Source organism: Quercus suber, unplaced genomic scaffold (genome assembly GCF_002906115.3).
Source record: "Quercus suber isolate HL8 unplaced genomic scaffold, Cork oak 2.0 scaffold_16, whole genome shotgun sequence".
NCBI lineage: Eukaryota > Viridiplantae > Streptophyta > Magnoliopsida > Fagales > Fagaceae > Quercus > Quercus suber.
In genome coordinates, this window is record NW_027069481.1 from 82908 (window position 1) to 103163 (window position 20256).

The 20256-nt window shown below is 35.5% G+C and overlaps 1 protein-coding gene across 1 annotated transcript; it reads right to left on the reverse strand.

Annotated features, from left to right (window-relative positions):
• Nucleotides 1-18632: 18632 nt before the first annotated feature.
• Nucleotides 18633-19752, reverse strand: LOC112005971 (wall-associated receptor kinase 5). The gene has a single exon (XM_065783166.1). The coding sequence runs from the start codon at nucleotides 19674-19676 to the stop codon at nucleotides 18657-18659; it is 1020 nt and encodes a 339-aa protein (XP_065639238.1). The 5' UTR covers nucleotides 19677-19752; the 3' UTR covers nucleotides 18633-18656.
• Nucleotides 19753-20256: the final 504 nt, after the last annotated feature.

The following is a 20256-nucleotide window of genomic DNA, read 5'->3' on the forward strand; positions in this document are numbered from 1 at the left end:
AAAGCCCCCCCCCCCCCTCCCCCCAAATTTTTTTTTTTTTAAAATACTAGTATATATGTATTAATTTTATCAATTTGTTTCAATAAATTTGCACTTTGCCCCCTCAACAATATTATTCATCTTTTTAAAGGCTATAAAAAAAAAAAATTATTGATCTAAAATCTGAAATAAATTTAACAAGCTAAAAAATATTAGCCCAACAACAAAATTTACTAATAGAAAACTTAAGCCCAAACAACACCCAAAACAAACCCAAGCACGACACCAAAAAAAAAAAAAAAAAAGGAAAAAAACCCTAACTTTCTAAGTGAGACCTAGGAATGGGAGGGGTTGGGCAGTAATAGCACAACAAGCACAGGCACAACACAACACAACAATAGCAGAAGCAAGAAATAGATGAGCACCACGCCACTACCAGTCCACTGGCCCCAAATTTGGTATTATATCTAATCTCTCTCTTTTTTTCTTATTTATTTATTTATTTATTTATGGGAATATGAATATCTTATCTCTCTTTCATGTCTGAATCTCTAGTGCAAAAAAAAATTGTTAAACTTTTGTTGGTTGATTAACTTGATTTTATAATCTGCGTTGTGAAGAAAATAGAAAGAGAGGTAGAGATAAGAGAACTCTCTACACAGTCTACACTCACCAAAAATAGGAGAGAGTGAAGTAGAGTTCTCTCTTTAATAAAGTTAAAATAATATATTTTTTAAAATAGTTGTAACTAACACAGTAACACATCACCAATGTGCTAGTGTTAAATTTTGTTTGTATTGTGCTTGTCTCTTAGTGCTTGCTTGTTAAGGGTCTTTTAAAAAATTAAAGTTGAGATTATTTGCAACTTTGAAATTTATTGCTTAGCTGTTGAGTGCTTGTGTGCATAGTGCTTGTTTGTTGTTTGTATAGAGTGCTTGTTAATGTATTGTAATGTATTAAAAAACAATGATTTTGTGTATTTGTTTTTGTTGATGGTTTGTTAATGCTAAATGAATGCTTATTTGGAGTTAAAAAAAATTGTTTATACTTTTGCCCCCGCTAACTCCATGTCCTGGCTCGGTCCCTGCCTATAACGATACCCAGACCCATTCTTGGGATCAGAACATGTGCTATTCCCTCTACATGTTAGCATAACAAGTAAAGATAAAATCAAGGTAGTTAGAGATGATAATCAGGCTAAGATTGTAGCCAACACCAGATTGTAGTCCATACCAATAGATTAGTATTATATTAGATAGGTGTAATCGTGATTGCAAAGTTTATCTTTATCTTTTCCTTTTACTTGTAATTATCACATTTTGTAGTGATAAATATCACTTGTATATTAATACTTCTATAAATACAAGCATGGACAGCTAATATGTCTAAGCTACCATTTTCCACAAACATCATTTCTTTCATGGTATCAGAGCTACAGCTCAGTTGCACTATTGATCCTTCAATGGCCTCATCATCATCCTCTATTTTATTTCCATCATTCAATGCACCAAACCTTACTCCACTTTTTTCAATCAAACTTGACAGCTCGAATTATCTGTTATGGGTATCTCAGTTCCTTCCAATCCTTCGAAGTCATGATCTCATAGGAATCATAGATGGCACAGACCCCTATCTACCAAAGTTTCACCTAGATGACAAAGGAATGGGGACCAACCATCAACCCAGATTTTGTTATCTGGTAGAAGAAAGACTAGTATTTGTTGAGCTGGTTAAATGCCACCTTGACTAAGAATGTATTTTCTTCTGTATATGGACTCAATACTTCTCAAAAAGTGTGGAATCGGCTTGCTTCTCGGTTTGTATCCTAGTCGAGATCACGAGTAGCACATCTGAAGAAACAGCTTCAGTCATTGTGTCAAGGGACCAAAACCTGTGCAGAGTTTGTGCAATCTGCCAAACCTTGGTCTAATCAGCTAGTCGTGGTTAGTAAATCAGTTGATGACGATGACTTAACATCTTATATAAACAGTGGTTTAAACCCTATTTTTCATCTATTTGTTACTTCATATTCCTTTGCAATTAGGGATAAGCCACTAACATTTGATGAATTTCATACTGAATTATTATTATTGTTATTATTTTTATATAAGATAGAAATTTTACTTTAGCCTAATCTAAGTGTATATGTGTGTGAAGCTCCCTCATAGTTTAATAATTTCAGACTGAATTATCAAGCTATAAGATGTTGGTGAACTCTAGCCAAACTTCAACTAATACAAATGTTGGAGGTTTTGCTCTGTATTCTTAGAAACCTAAGAACAACTCCAACAAGAAAAACAAGTACAATGGCTCAAACAAGAACAATCAGCAGTTCTCACAGCAATACAACAACTCCCAGTCTAATTAGTAGAAAAATTCCTTTCAATCCAATCAACAATGGTCATCACCTGGTAGGTTCTTATCCAACAGTAGACCTTTGTGTCAAATTTGTGGCAAGCATGGACATCAAGCCATGGATCACTTCCACAGGATGAACTTCTCTTATTGAGGCCATCACCCACCTGCCCAGTTAGCAGCAATGGCTGCAAAGACTCATACAAATGGTGATCAAACCTAGTATGTAGACAGTGGAGATAACAACCACATTGTTGGGGTTTATGCCCTAAAATCCAATTTATTGGCATGTCATAAATAATTAAATAGTTTAATTATATGAGACTATCTATAAATGAACTAATGGGACATTATCTTAGTCCATGAGATGTATAGTATGTGATTTATGTGAAAAGTCACAGAAGATATAAATCACAAGTTCTTTGTAAACTCAGAATTTTAGTTCGTAGTCGGTGATGCAATTGGGCATTTCATTTGCGAAGACTATAACATAACAACTAAGATGATTTGTCTTGATCATGGAAGTGGAGACTTCTAGTTGATATGTTGATATGTTTTAAAAGTTAAGACATATTGAACTGGACCACCGTAAGATTTATTATTCTCCTAACGACTGTCAAATGAATAATAAATCTCACGACTTCTATTTACATCAACTTTAAATCCTGAGAGAATAATGGACTTGATCATGAGATGTAGTTACTTTGATATATCAGGAGTGAGATCTATAAGTTACGGTCAAAATCTCAGTATGTTGGGCAGTTGCATTTAGTGTTGATGAAACATATATTCTCAAGATGGAATTCATAATCTCTTAACAAAAATATAAAATGTTCCCTTGAGATAAGTTTAATGAGTTTGGTTATTCAGAGTGTTGGGCCCAACCACTTTAGTAAGGAGTTACTAAAGTATATATTTATGAAATAGGATTTCATAAATATATGATGAATAACATAAAGGATTAAACCGGGTACTCAAGGATTAAGATGTAGTAATCTTCAAAGTGACAGTCAACATTGATGACTTTGTATTACTATGAATATTTTTTATGAAGGGGTTATATGTATAATAAAGTCTTGGGATATAATTTATTAAAAAGGCTTAGAGTGCAATTATATTTATATAGTGGTATTAAATATAATTAATGATAACTTTGGACTTGTCAAGAGTTGACAGAAAAGCTCAAGGCCCATTGGAGCTAGACTCTTATTTGTTCCCTTTGGTCCCATCTCAAGCCACAAACTAAAGCCCACTTGGGTAGGCCCAAAAGGCTAACCCAATTAGATAATCAGTCATTATTTAATAAGAGTTATTAAATAAAGAAACTATCAGAATAGTTTTAACGTACGTATGATGAAAAAGAAAAGAAATCAGTTTTTTTCTACAAGGAAAAAAAGAAGGATTTTTCTTTAAGAGTCTATGTACAAAGGATTGATTGAAAGACCATACATCTTGGACACCATGTGGAATTGAGATGAAGATTAAAGGTATTCTCAAGTCATGGTTTTGAAATTCACTGCATCAAGGTACGCATCCTGTTCTTTGTTCTAGAATTCATGGTTACATGTTATCTTTCATGATTGAAGTAGATCCGTATTTATTGCTTCCACTGTGTGTTTTGTATGAGATAAAAAACCAGGTTTTCCAACACACATAACTAGTGATCTCAGCAACCTCGAATTCAGTGAACCTTACCAAGGTGACAATGTTGCAACAGTAGGCAATGGCACAGGTTTGTATATCTCACACACTGGTTTCTCTACATTTCAAACAACTTCAAACTCAAATTTGAAATTATCCAATATTCTTCGTTTCCTAAAGGTTGCCACTAATCTTTTATGCATCCAAAGATTTTGTACGGATAATAACTGCTGGTTTAAGCTAACAGCTAATAATTTTGTGATGAAGGACAACCTCACAAGACAGATGCTTTTGCAAGGGCCAAGTAGAGACAGGTTGTATCAATTCAACTTCTTCCACTCTCCAGAAATAAGGCTTGAAGGCTCACTGCTTTCATCGGTGTTCTTGCAAACTCCTCAATGTGGCATTATCGCTTACATACATAATTCGCTTTGGTCTGAGCAACATCACAAGTCTCGTTACCAATTGCCCAATCAAGAACCACGGGAAGGGTTCTGTTGCTTTGTAGACTGATAAGATAATCTAAGGAGAAATTGAACTTGTTTGTACGAATAATAAAAGCAAAACTGCATGGATTGAAATCCCAAACTTTTGTGTGTTTTTCAATAAAGCTAAATGCTTGAAAATGAATATTATTCAATCCTTCAGGAATCTGCATCTCGCAACACCCAATCCCAGAACAAGCCCCATTGACTATATTGAGTATGTTTTTACATCTTGACAGACAACCAATGGAGAACGGTTGATTGTTTAGATTACCATTAAGGTATGCGTAAGTGTCACAACCAACTACGACGAACATGTTTCGGGTGATAGAAACTGTAAGGCATACCTAACTTGTTGTAACAGTCAATGGAGTTAACATCAAGATGTCCATCTCGCCATGAACAGAAATGTTTGTAACAATGAGGTTTCTAGGCTTTGGTTGAGGTTGACTAGACGAGGTGTCACAATTGGTAGAAAAATCTTTAATTGTATCTTTCAGGTAAAAACCTTCATTTATGCCAAAGGGATATGGAATTTGTACATCTCCACATTTTTCGAGGTAGTTGGGTAGAGCTAATGGAAATTCTGCTGCTGCGTTTGCCATGAATATCACATACCAACCCAGGTGATTAGCATAAGCATCCTATGGAATTGGAAAGTGGAAACCCATAGATAGCCGCGATATTTCCAAGAATAGTGTCTTAGTGTGTGTAGAGAGCTTCATAAATGCTAGACTTTTTATAAGCAACGGGAAGAAGACCAGTTCAATCATACAACATAGGCTTTGTGATTAATTAAAGAGGAAACTACAATGTTGATCCCTCAAGTTTACTTTGTGTGCGCAATTGGTTCCTCAAGTTTACTTTGTGTGGGCAATTGGTTCCTCAAGTTTCAAGTGAGTGCAATTGGTTCCTCAAGTTTCAAGTTAGTACAATTGGTCCCTCAAGTTTTAAAAATGAGTAGTATTAGTCTTTTTACTAACTGTCATTAGTGGTGTTACTTGGGTGGCTAACGGTACGGGTGGCAATTCGTGTTTGCATGTCGGATTCGTGTCATATCAACTCATGAGTATCCAAACCTTAACCAACCCACAACCTACCCATGCTCTCTCTGCAGTACCTTTACCCCTTTCACTCTCTCCAAAATCCCACTGTCACTTAGCTATCTTGCAGATCTTGCCGTATAGTATCACCATTGTTTCTGCTATTATACCCATCCCCATCCTCTTCACTTCGTTTTGTATTTTTCCATCTAACTCCATCCCTTATGTACCCTATTCTTCGTCTAGTTATTTTTCAGACCGATCTTGTTCTCTAGTGATCCTACAATGGAGGTCTCAGACCTCATTGCTCGCACCAAGAATAGCACATGGATTGATGCCTGCCTAGAGCTCCCTCCAAACCAAGATGCTAGTAACTCCCCTTCCTAGGTTCTACTAGGGAAGCTTATCACATATAAATTTGTAGGAACATCCATAGTCTCCGATGTGGTAAACAGAGCAGGGAGACCAACTTTTTAGATTCGGGTGAGCTACCTTGATAACAATGTCTTCACTTTCCACTTCCAACATGAAGCGGTTATGAAAAACACCTTCCAAAGAAGGCCATGGTCCATTAGAGGAGGACACCTAGTCTTAACGCAGTGGAATCCCTCCCTCACATGGCAAGAGATCAACTTCAAATCCTCTGCATTCTGGGTACAGGTTCATGGTCTTTCCGAGCTATGGAGATCCCCAAACAACCTCCACTTGTTGGGCAAAAAAGTTAGAAAGGTCGTCAAGGTTAACTTAGCTAGAGAAGGTGGAGGAGCTTGGAAAAGGTTTATTCGCATTCAAATCGAAAATCGACCTCTTTCGACCTTTCATACCAAGTATTTTCCTACCTAGAAACAACCTTCCCCACCTATGGATTAGTTTGAGATATAAGAAATTGACTGATGTGTGCTATCGTTGTGGGTTGGTTGGTCATGAGTCTTATGTATGTCATGGTAGTTTGTTCTTCATTCGAAATCCTTTTGGCCATGAGTTCATTGCCTCAGGGCCATGGCTAAAAGCAGAAAACACCACCACCTCGTTGGAGTTATTCCACAAACCTAACCACCTGGTTCAACCAGCACCCCCCAACGATGACGCCTTAAACACAGCCAATTACGTCACAACCTTGCTAGCGTAATAGGATACATCACCATTTCAAGTCGCACTACATATTCCCTATCAAAACATTGTACCTCAAGAGTGTTGTACTAGCAGGACTGAGCCGTACCAAACAACTACCCTGGAGGTAGGTACATCCGAGGGGACCACCAAGAACCAGTTGGCGATCTCACCCTCACACGTAGACAACCCCTCACTTATCCCTTCAAATCCACAAATAGACCCAAAGGCCCAAATCACCCCCCCCACCCCCCCCACAATGCCCACAGTGATGACCCAAGCCCTAGCCCAAATTCAATCCCACAGCCCAACAACGAAACAGAGCCTAATAGTCATATTAACCTAATTCATTCCTCTCTCCAGGCAGTCACATCTCAACCATCATCACCACCACATCTATCCAAGAACTATATAGCACACCACCATCACCAGTCTCAATACCACAAACCCTTCCGGAAGATGCATCAAACCTGACCCCCACACATAAAAGAAAGGTATCGAAACAAGAGCTTGAAAATTTTGCCAAAAAAGTCAAGATCATCGTTCACGCTCCTGAAGCGGTCTTCTTTGATTTTGGAACAGGAACTTTCATCCCCAAATCAAGATTAAACCTTTTCACTCTCGAGGAAAACCTTAATCCATCACCAAGTACAGGTAGCCTAGCACCCCAAGGTGAGACCATTTCAACAAGCTAGTGCTACCCAGTACACCGAGGTGAGTCCTTCGAAATTGGTAGCTCCCATGATGATGCTTCTATAAAAAAACTTTTCATACTGTAATGCTTCTGTTATGGTTGAGGAGGCAAGCCTTATTATGCCCTCAACCTCCCCATGAAAGTCCTAGGCTGGAACTATCGCGGCATCTATAACGGCGCGACAGTCAGAGCCCTTAAGGCTCAAATAAAAGGGAATAGCCCAGATATCATTTTTCTTAGTGAAACTTACTAAAGCTAGAATGAAAGAAGTTTTGTTATCTTTAAAGTTTTTTTATATGTGTGTTGTTAAGGCTAAAGGTACAGCAGGTGGTATTTGTGTTATGTGGAAAACTGGTTTTTCGATAAGCCAAGTGGAATTTAACAAAAATCCCATCACGATCAAAGTGTCTGATGCACTCTATGATTGGGTCATGGTTGGTTTCTACAACCCTCCCTACCCTACCAAGAAGCAAAAGGCTAGGGAGAATCTTATGGCCTTTCTTAACTCTTGCCTTTGCCCATGGGTCTGCATAGGTGACTTCAACTTCACTACTAATGATGAGGAGATTCTTGGAGGAAAAAGAAGTGGAGAATCCTCGGCCATCAATTATCTAAAAGAGTTAATCTTCGAATTCGGTGCTATAGACCTGGGATTCTTTGGTAATTCTTACACATGGGCCAGAGGGAGATGGGGAAGCTCCGCTATCAAAAGAAGGTTGGATAGAGGCATTGCCAGTATCTTATGGCACCTTGCTTTACCCAGAGCAACTGTGTCTCACCTGGGAGCCTTCAAATCTGACCACACCCTAATCCTATTAGATACTAATCTAGAAGATAGCTTCGCCCATCGACCATTCAGAATCGAAGCCACTTGGATCAGGGATAATGGATGCAACTCTATAGTGCAAAAGGCTTAGAATGTGCAAGCTAGAGATCCAGCTTTTATTAAACTCTTCAAAAAGCAGACTAACACTAGGGATGCACTTTGAAAGTGGAATAAAGAACTGTTTGGGCATTGCCAAGCAAGAATAAATCTTCTTATGGAAAAGATCACTGAAGTTCAAAGAAAACCTATTTCGGAGCATAATGGCAAAATTGAGGAGGAGTTACATTTAGAATTATCAGAATGGCTTTTCATAAGTGAAATCATGTGGAAGCAAAAATCCCGCGAGCTCTGGTTGAAGAAAGGAGATAGAAATACAAAATTCTTCCACCTCTCTACCATCATAAGGAGGAGGAGGAACCATATTGATGCTATCAAGTCAAAGGAAGGCCAATAGGTAATGAGCTCAACTCAAATCAAGCTGATCCTTCTCTCATCCTTCAAAATTTTGTATACTAAAGAATATGTGTCCTTTCCTGAGCACCTCAACAATCTCATGACTAACTGTATCACCAAGGAGGATAATGACTTGCTAAAGAAAATTCCATCTCAAGAAGAGATTAAAGAAACTCTCTTTCAAATACAAGACCTCAGAGCTCCGGGCCCTGATGGTTTCCCTGCTCTGTTCTATAAGGAATTTTGGCCAATGGTCGAGGACGCAGTCACAAATGCAATCTTATCTTTCGTCACAGATGGATGCTTGCCCAGAGAAGCCAATATCTCTCTCATTGTGCTCATCCCAAAGACGGCCAACCCAACATTAGTAAATAACTTCCACCCTATAAGCCTTTTCAATGTCGTATATAAGGTAATCTCCAAGATCCTTGTTGCAAAGCTACGACCTATTTTGCACAAAATCATTTCTCAGTGCCAATCTGCATTCATACCAGGAAGATGGATCGCTGAAAACTAGGTTACAGTCCATGAGCTCTTGCACAGTTTCAAAACGAGGAAAGTCAAATCAAGTTTTATGGCCCTCAAAATCGATCTCCAAAAAGCTTATGATAGATTTAATTGGAAGTTCATCCATGCTATTCTTAAAAACCTGGAGTTCAATCCTATGTTCATCAATTGGATTCTGACTTGCATTAACTCTGTATCCTTTGAAGTCTTGGTCAATGGTGGCAAGATAGATGGGTTTATCCAAGTAGGGGTCTAAGGCAAGGCGATCCGCTCTCACCATACCTGTTCATTCTAGGACAGGAAGTATTATCAAGATCCTTGGAGAGAGAGCTTGGGGCAGGTAATATCAGTAGTACTAAACCTTGTGCTAGAGGGCCTGCCATAACACATGTCATGTACGCGGATGACATAATTCTTTTCTCTAAAGCAACAAGGAATGATGCCCAAGATTATCTGATTGCCTGGAAAAGTATTGCTTATGGTCAGGGCAGAGCATCAACAAATTCAAATCCGGTATTTTCTTTTCAAAGCACACTAGTCCATGTAGTAGAAGAGCCATAAAGCAAATCCTTGATATGAAAAGCCTCAAAAAAGATGTTGTGTACCTCGGAGCTCCCATGTTTATGTCCAAATCTCCATCTAAAGATTTCAAGTTTTTGATAGACAAAGTGGAAGCAAAACTCACGGGTTGGAGAAGTAGATGCCTCTCCTGGGCAAGTAGATGCACATTTATAAATTCGGTAACCCAGGCCATTCTAGCCTACTCTCTATTTGCCTTCAATATTCCTGTCAAGAACTGTGATAAGCTGGATGCTCTCTCTAGAAGATTTTGGTGGAAACCTAAGGAGAAAGAAGGTAGTTTTATTGCATGGAAAGAGTGGGACAAACTTTGTATGCCCAAATGTGAAGGAGGCCTAGGATTCAAAAAAAATAAAGGAAGTGAATGATGAACTTCTAGCCAAGTTTTCTTGTATGGTTATTTCAGGCAATCAAAGCATATGTATGAAGGTATTGCAATCAAAGTACAAGGTTAGTTTTGACTGGCTTAGAGCAAACTCAAATAAATTTGCCTCCCCCACTTGGAGAGCGATAGAAAGAGCAAATCTTTTGATTGAAAAAGAAGCGTGTTTCCTTCTGGGAGATGGCAAAACCATCAATGTATGTGTCGACCCTTGGGTTCCTTGGATAGATGGCTTTAAGCCTAGGCCAAGAATTGATGATTACCTCCAGCTACCCATCAAAGCCCATCACCCCTTAGACCATACCTTAAAAGCATGGAATGAAGAAATGGTAAATGAAGTCTTTGATGCTGAAGCTACTGCAGCCATCCTCACGATTCCAATCCCTCACTCCCCTAGGCAAGACAAGCTCATTTGGCTGCCTGATGCCAAGGGAATTTTCTCTATCAAATCTATTCACACAGTGGCGTTCTCCCATGCTAGCCATGGGAATCAAGACTTATCCCATTGGCAGAATCTTTGGAAGGCAAGGCTGCCAAAGCGTGTTAAAATGCTATTATAGAGAATCGGGGCCAATGCCATCCCCACAAGAGAGAATTTCCAGCGAAGAATCCAACACATTGATCCATATTGCATTTTTCTATTGTGCAGAAGTTGAGAGTTGTGTTCATCTATTCTTTGAGTGTCACTTCGCAAGAGCCCTAAGGACAACATCAGGTTAGGGTCTAAGGATCAATGTAGCGTTGCTAAATTCAAGGGAGGACATTCTAAAGCTTATCCTAAATCCACCAAACGCCTCTATACTAGCACAAGAGTGCTAGACTATTTCCCTTAATATGGCCCTCATTGTTGATGAGATTTGGAAAGTAAGAAATCTTCAGCTCTTTCAACAGGAGCAAGCTGATCTGAATAAGGCTAGTATGAACATGCAAGCAAGGTTTCAAGAATTTTCCAAGGTGTTTTCCCTGACCACCCACCCCACCTCGGCTGCTGGCCCCTCTATCTAGACTCCTCCCCTTCCAAACCACATTAAAATTAATGTGGATGCTACCTTAGACTCCTCTAAATCAGCTTTAGCAATTGTAGCCCGAATCCACTTGGGAGAGGTGCTCTTCTTATGGGGAAAAGTCCATCATCTTTGTTCTCCCATGATAGCAGTGTTAGGATATATGCCCTTTAAATCCTATTGTATGATGCTATGTGTGATATTATGTATGACATTATGTATGACTTAATATTGTGATTAATAAAGTTGTTTTATTATTATCTAAAATAATGGTAACATGAATATTCGGACATTATCATATAGTACATGAGATGCATAGTATGTGATTTATGTGAAAAGTCACAGAAGATATAAATCATAAGTTCTTTGTAAACTCAGAATTTAAGTTCGTAGTCGGTGATAAAATTGGGTGTTTCATCTGTGAAGACTATAACATATCAATTAAGATGATTTGTCTTGATCATGGAAGTGGAGACTTCTAGTTGATATGTTGATATGTTTTAAGAGTTAAGACAAATTGAACTGGACCGCTATAAAATTTATTATTCCCCTAACGACTGTCAAATGAATAATAAATCTCACGACTTCTATTTATATGAACTCTTAATCCTGAGAGAATAATAGACATGATCATGAAGTGTAGGTTGCTTTGATATATCAGGAGTGAGATCTAAAATCACAGTCAAAACCTCAGTATGTTGGGCAGCCACATTTAGTGTTGATGGAACATATATTTTCAAGATGGAATTCATAGTCTCTTAACAGAAATATAAAATATTCCCTTGAGATAAGTTTAATGGATTTGGTTATTCAGAATGTTAGGCCTAACTATTTTAGTAAAGAGTTACTAAAGCAAATATTTATGAAATTGGATTTCATAAATATATGATGAATAAATACTCAAGGATTGAGATGTAGTAATCTACAAAGTGGCAGTCTACATTCATAACTTTGTATTACTACGAATATTTTACGAAGGGGTTGTATGTACAATAAAGTCTTGGGATATAATTTATTAATAAGGCCTAGAGTGCAATTATATTTATATAGTGATATTAAATATAATTAATAGTAACTTTGGACTTTGTCAGGTGTTGACAGAAAAGCTCAAGGCCCATTGAAGATAGTGTCTTGTTTGTTCCCTTTTGGTCCCACTCCAAGCCACATAATAATAAAGCTCAATTGAAAAGGCCCAAAAGGCTAGCCCAATTAGATAATCAGTTATAATGAGAGAAACATACAGAATTTTGTAAGAGAATGAAATGGTTTGTATGTGAGTATTGGACACTCTTTAATTCTCTCTTGAACACATTCATATAAACTAATTGAGAGACCATACTTCTTGGGCGTAAGTGGAATTGGAATGAAGATTAAAAGTGTTTCCAAGTACTTCTAATCTTTGTTTTGAAATTCACCACACCAAGGTACACTCTCTTATTCCTATATTTTGAAATTTACATAGTACATGTTATCAATTGCGAATGAAATAGATCGGTTAATTTTCCGCTGCATATGTTTTGTATGCAATACAAACATGTATTTTTTCACCAAGCAAAAGCCTTGGCACTACTCTGGATAGTCCAACTCACCTCCCAACAGCGATGGAGATCAGTCATTTTCGAGGGAGATGCAAAAATCTACTTTGACGCCAGATCACACCCCAAATTGGGTTCTAAACACACTTATCTGCAATATCAGTAGTTTATCTTCCTTTTCCATGTCTTGTTCTTTCTATTGGATTTGGAGGGATAACAATTATGCAGCCCATGAATCTGCAAAATTTGCTTTGAACTCTAGGTACCCTTTTTGTTTTTCTAATGGCAATCTCCCCCTCATCTAGAGTCAATATGTAAGGGAGATGCCTCCTTTTGTTCTTCTATTTAGTTTGTTTGAATGAATATGCAGTTTATCAAAAAAGAAGAAGAAGCTCATGAGTATCCAATTATATGGGTCAATACTAACTCAACATATTTATTAAAAGGATCAAGATTATTCAACCCTAACACAACTTATTTATTTAACGGATCAGTCGTGTCGACCTGTTTATCAGATTTTATCAAAATGAAAAAAAAAAAAAATTATGAAAAAACAAGCAAATAAATATTTTTAATATAAAAATTCAGAACTAACGAGTAACTGTATCACAAATAATCATTCAAAATTAAAGCATATCTCAATATCACAAATAATCAATCACAATATGAAAAAAAAAAAAAAAACCACAACAACTAATAAGTTTATATACTTAGAGTTTGAAGGTATATTGAACAAATGTTATTTAATTAAACATGTCAAACGGGTTCTATATGTTGAACACTAACCGAACCCGTTTATTAAGTGGGTTAGTCGTGTCAACTCAAATATGACACAAACCTATTAAACTTCAACTCATAACCTACTAATTTCGTGTCGTGTTGTGTCATGTTCACGGGTTGTGTCCAATTTTGCCACCCCTAGCTAATGGAACAATGACTTGACATTTTTTTTAACAATGTGACATTTTTAATTAAAAAAATACAATAATTAGTTTTTGATCAAGTCTACTAGTTTAAATCAAATCTAAAATCACAACCCAGCTCCAAATATAAGCACATATGCACAACAGCGCGAGACAGATTGGAATAGAGGTCTTTTGGATTGGTTAAAAAAAAAAAAAATGCCTAGTCAATCTGGACGGTTCAATGAGTTGAGTCGGGAGGGTGATGGAGTGAGTCAAAGGAGATGATGACTTGGTCTCGTCAACATTTTGCAATTGAAGAGGGGGATCTAAGTCGGTGAGGGTGAGAGGAAGGGATGGTGTTTTGGAGAGAGTGCGTAACTTTAGATGTAAAGACATGGAACTGGTTACTTGAAGAATGTGCGTCGCCATTTTCGATTTCCTCTGTTTGTGTACATGGATTGCTTGACTTGACCATAGTCATTAAAACATTTATTATATGATTATTTTAAAAAAGTTTTGATAGAAAATACAAAAAATTATTAAAAAAATTAGCCGATTTTTTTTTTTTTTTTTTTTTTGGGTATCCTCACAGTGAATCCATAATCGCAAACGAATCTGTTTTTATTTGAAACTGGATTGTAGTTTTAGACTTGATTTAAACCGTATCAGTTTGCTTTAGGGATTTGATCCAACGTGAAAATTAATTATTGTAATTTTTTAAGGATAAAGTTTAGCTACAAAATCGATTGTAGCCTTAGACTACAAACTCACTTAATAAAATAAATATTACTGCATATTTTGAAAATCTAACCGTTGAATTACATGTTCTTTACACTCTTAATGCACATGTCAATTTTTGTGCCAATCAGATATCATTTACTATATAATCTATAATCTTATATTTTATGCATAATTTTAAATTACAAAAATTTGCAATTTAAAAATTTATTGATGACATAACTATTGATCTTTAATTTTCTTGAAATTTTGCAAACATGGAGTATATAAGAAGAAGATGCAATTCAATTGTGGATTTGTCAAAATTCACCTCTAATAAAAAGATATTGAATGAGTTTGTAGCCTAAGGCTACAACCAATTTTGTAGATAAACTTTGTCCATTTTGGTAATTAAAATATGCTACATCATTAAAAGAAAATGTCAAGTCATTATTTCATTAGCCACCTAAGTAACATCACTAACGACAGTTAGTAAAAAGAGTAATACAACTCATTTTTAAAATTTGTGGGATCAATTGCGCTCACTTGAAACTTAAGGGACCAATTGCGCACACATGATAAACTTAAAGGAGCAACATTGTAGTTTTGCCTTAATTAAACTTTACATTTTGAAAGTGCATGTTACATTAATATTTCATAGGTGGACTTTGATAAGGTCCTACGTCCTAATGACTAATTACGATATGCTTTGGTAACCGCCCGTACAGTCATGTGCTTCTCACGTGATTTGGTAACTGCTTGCATGCTCTAATTGTCTAATAACTAGCTTGCATGCCTGTTCTTCTTGAATTGACTTTGTAACCTCTGTAAGCAGTAACTGATAAAAAACACTAAGTTTCATGACACCACTTATATTCCTAAGGGCTTCAATTCAGTAGTAGACACCAAACTAGGTCACCTCTTCTACCTAATTTTTGTTCATCCAATAAAAAAAAAAAAAAATTCAGTAGTATGTATTCATATAATAATATAATAATAATATTATTATAAATATAAAAGCACGAGTACATATATACATATGAATATAATATATATATATATATATATTGAGAGAGAGAGAGAGGAGTTAAAGTTATACCATTTGTAGACCATAGATTTGTAATTGATCTAATGGTTAAAAAAATAGTATTAAATGTTAATTAACTTACATCTCATTCACTTAATTAATAGCAATTTTGTTTCTCTCTCCGTATTTATTATTTAAAACCTTTTACATATATTCCTTTTTTTGCCAATGACTTTACAACTATATTTGCAATACTTTTTTCTTTTTTTTTTGTTGAGTTCGTACTACTCTTTTTTTTTTTTTTTTTTTCCTTCTTTTAAGTTGGTCATACTCTTATAGTCTTATCAATTGTGAATATATATCCTGTCTCCTTAAAAATAAATAAATAAATGGCTAAGTGTTGTTTAATGACAGACCAAGCTTGTAATTTTTTGATTTGAGATAGAATTTAATCTTCACAGAGACCATGCATGACCAAGGTACTATGTATTTCCCTCAGCAGTTTTTAATCTAATGACTAACCAAGCTTGTAATTTATCCTTTTAATCTAATGACTAACCAAGCTTGTAATTTATCCGATGCCGCTAGTGCTAATCTAATTTCTGTTAGATTTTTTGTCCCTTCAGAAGATGAGTCTATCATCTGCAATAGTAATGGGGACATGGCTGGGTTCCTTGAGCTATTTGGATACCTTTAACTAGGCTTTCCATCTAATGTCTCGCAAAAGTTTGAAGAGAACTTCCATGACTAAAATTAATTGGGCTTCTAACCTGGATTTAGTTCGAGAAGTAAAATATGCTACTCGCATCCATTTTATGTTTCGTGCACTCAGGAACTCATGGAAATATTTTGAACCATTTTATGTTTCGTGCACTCAGGAACTCATGGAAATATTTTGAACCATCTGCTAATGTATTTGAAGATTTATGAGAGTATAAGAGACACTAGTGCAAATAGGCTACACAGCCAACCCACGTGTCCTCTTTTTTACTACTAAAATAAATTTTCTCTTTTGGCCAACACACAACAATTTGCGTATCAAAGCTAAATTTCTATTCCTATAAACTTGAACCATAAACTTTGTTAGCATATTCAAGTGAATCTACTTTCAACTATACCCAAAACAGGGTTCCTATCCTCATGAGTGAGAGCTATGTTTGAAGTTCACAATTGGCAAACTTTTCATCTTACAAAATTTGTGGGATATAATTGAAGAATATAATTTAAATCGGTCTACCTAATATTACCTGATTAAAGAGAATGAGAAATAAAAAAATTACAAGGTGATTGCAATACTAATGGGAAAAATAGTAACACCAACGAACCCATGTTTGTGGCAAAACAACCACTTATTTGGGCTGAAAAAATGAGCAGCACACTAGAGGAGACAACTTGTCAACTACAAACATGTGAAAGTAATACCATGGAGTTTCTTTTATGTGAAAAAATAAGCCCACTGTGTCCCAACAGCAACAATTATATCCACTCTCCATCCAAGTCTGCAAAAAAAAAGACAACAATTCCAAAGCTAAGGTTTACATAAAAATGATCTAATAGGAATATTTAAGATATTCTGGGGAAATGTGTACTTACAGACTCGAATTAGCATCATTTAGTAGAACTTGATTGTTTACCTATCACAAATGAACTAACTTTGATTAGTAATGAAGAAGTTTATACTTAATTAAAAAGAAAAAAAAAATGAAACATCACTAAAAATCTCATAATTGAAACCTCAAATTCAATGCTTCAACAATTATATATATATATATATATATTCACAATTAATAGAGTATTACCAGCTTAAAGAAGAAAAGAAAATGACATGAGTATTATAGACTCTAGCACACCCAAAAAAGAAGAAGAGAGAATTGCAAATATAATCGTAAAGTCATTCAACAAAAGAAAAAAGAAAAAAAAAGTATCTGTTAATTATTATTTGAGAAACTTGTTTAAAACCTCATTAAACAACACTTAGCCATTTATTTATTTTTAAGGAGACAGGATATATATTCACAATTAATAAGACTATAAGAATATGTCCGGCTTAAAAGAAAAGAAAAGAAAAAAAAAATAGTACGAACTCAAAAAAAAAAAAAAAAAGGTATTGCAAATATATTTGTAAAGTCATTGGCAAAAAAAGGAATATATGTAAAATGTTTTAAATAATAAATAAGGAGAGAGAAACAAAATGAGAAATGATATGTCTACAACATTTTTACAACAAATCTTAAGTGGCAGGTTTTTACTGATTATTATTATTGGGACAAAAAAATAATTTTAGTGTTAGTTTCAAATTTGAACCAATAACAACTAACTACTTGTGATTTGTTGTAAAAATATTGTAAAATTATTGTAGACGTAGCATCTCTCAAACAAAATTGCTATTAATTAAGTGAATGAAGTATAAGTCAATTAGCATTTAATGGTTTTTTTAATTAACCATTAGGTCAATTACAAATCTACGGTCTACAAATAGTGTAACTCTTATCAAGTTACACCAGGTGTAACTTGAACCCATCTCATATATATATATATATATATATATATATTCACATGTGAGTTTTGGATTTCCACATGTTTATAATAATTATTTTAGCCTAAAAGTTACTCTCGATTGTCTATATTTAATTACATCTACAAGTAACTCAGAATTTTATATAATCACGTAATTAACTCAATCAAAGACAGACGTGTAGTTTTGTAATTTAATCAAGGCTAGTTTTGTACAACCCTCGATTCAGTGAAAAGTTCAATCATTGAATCACAGAATGTGTCTCCACAGCCTCCGTTGAGATCTTGATTATTATTAGCGGTAAGTCTAGACAGCTAGACTAGCAGGGGATTTAGGCAAGGGAATCCTATCACTAGTGGAAGCTTAAAGCCAGATATTTAAATCTCTTTACACTATGACAACTCTAGGCAACAGGATTGCTCACCTATGCAGGGCCTTCAGTGGAATCTACCTCAACAACTGAAAGTAGAATATCAAGACTTAGATGATATTGAATACTACCAAAATGTCAAAAGTCTTGTAACTTAATTTGTACTTGATGTTTTCAATAAAACCGTTCAAGATTCAAATTTTTCTCTTCTAATTATCAAATTGTCAAAAAGAGAAGAAAAAAATACCACAAAAACATTTCCGTTGGAATGCATGTTCCTTTCACCATGTGCCAAAATTTTATCTGGTCTACAACATGTGTGTAATGTCATACACAAAACAAACCAATCTACATATTCAAATATAATGTCATACATAAGTTCAATTGCACCTCCAATTCTATCATTTAATCTATAATGATTGTAGCTAAATATTACATATGTCAATAATTTAGTTTCAATTGATGCAAGTATATTACGGTGGACTAACTAATTATCTCCCGCCATCCAACGGTTTCAATACTTGGTTTATCATGCTACATACCTTGTATTTGTACTGCTGGAACAATTTGTGCGAACATCAATGTTGAATGATTGCGTAGGTGCATTGAGCAAGTTCTCAATCTCTTCTGTATTGACATTAGCATTTCCCCAAGGATGTTTTTCCATGATAACCAAGCCCTCCAGCTCCATTGCCACTTCCTTCATAGAAGGCCTATCCTCGCCTCTCACACTTAAGCAACTTTTTGCAATATTAGCAACTTCCTTTAGTAGCTTAATATTACCCTCGTTGACAATGTGATCCTCAAGAATTTGAAATAAGCGATCATCTTTTATTGCAGAAACAAAGCAGTTTGCTAGAATTCTGTCACTTTCAGGCATATCGAAAGAAAATGCCATTCTACCAGTCAAAAGCTCTGCCAAAACAACACCAAAGCTATAAACATCACTTTTTTCTGTTAGTTGACTAGTATAGAAGTACTCTGGGTCTATGTACCCGAAAGTTCCTTGCACCAATGTGTTTAATTCTGTTTGATCAAGAGGAATCAACCTGGAAGCTCCGAAGTCCGACACTTTTGCTGTGAAGTTATCATCTAATAATATATTTGCGGTTTTAACATCTCTGTGTATGATCGGCACAGAAGTTGCAGAATGCAAGTATGCAAGTGCTCCTGCAGTTTCTACTGCAATTTTTAAACGCTTTTCCCATGAAAGTAAGAATGACCGACCTTTATCATGAATGTGGTCAGAAAGAGTCCCATTTGTGATGAATTCATAAACTAGTAAGGGTACTTCTGTTTCCAAACAACAACCTAATAGCTTAACCACATTCCGATGGATAATTTGAGTAAGAATAGTTATCTCATTTATGAATTGTTCAACCTGATGCTGACTACCAATTTTGGACTTCTTAATAGCAATCACTTTGTTATTTGGTAATATTCCTCTATAAACTGTACCATAACCTCCGTGTCCAAGAATTCTGCTCTCATTATAGCTGTTGGTGGCCTTTTCAAGCTCTTCTGCCCTATAAATTCTGGCTGTCTCCATAGACCCGCTATGACTAGATAGTTTCTGTTGTAGTAGTAAGCCACCATTTTGTTGGAAGAATTTTTCTTTGAGCTTGATGAGCTTTCTTTTTTTCAGTCCCCAATATATCCAAGAACCCCCCACAAGCAAAACTAAAAGGCCAACACCGATACCTGCACACATTCACACATTCACACATGCATTTTCAACTTGTAGAACTTTTTAAGCCTTTTATATTTCTCAATACTTTTAAGAACTAAATATTTAACATATGTATCATATAAAAATGAGTCAGTTAATATTTGAATTACAATGTAGTTAATGACTACTGCATCAGAATATAAATTTGCCATCGATTCTAACTGTGGTTCATGCCAACTTACATGAATATTAAAATAATAACAATTAAAATAGAACTAGTAAACCAAAATTTTGAATTGGAGTCCTTTGTTAAAACCTTAACATTCTTTCTTAGTAAGAAGAAGCCAATTAACCTTGAATTTTGATGTTATCCTTGCTATCAATTTTCCTTTCAGAAAGGTAGTATATAGCATGACTGACTTTTATAAATTTTTCTTATTGAATAGGAGTGTAACTTTTT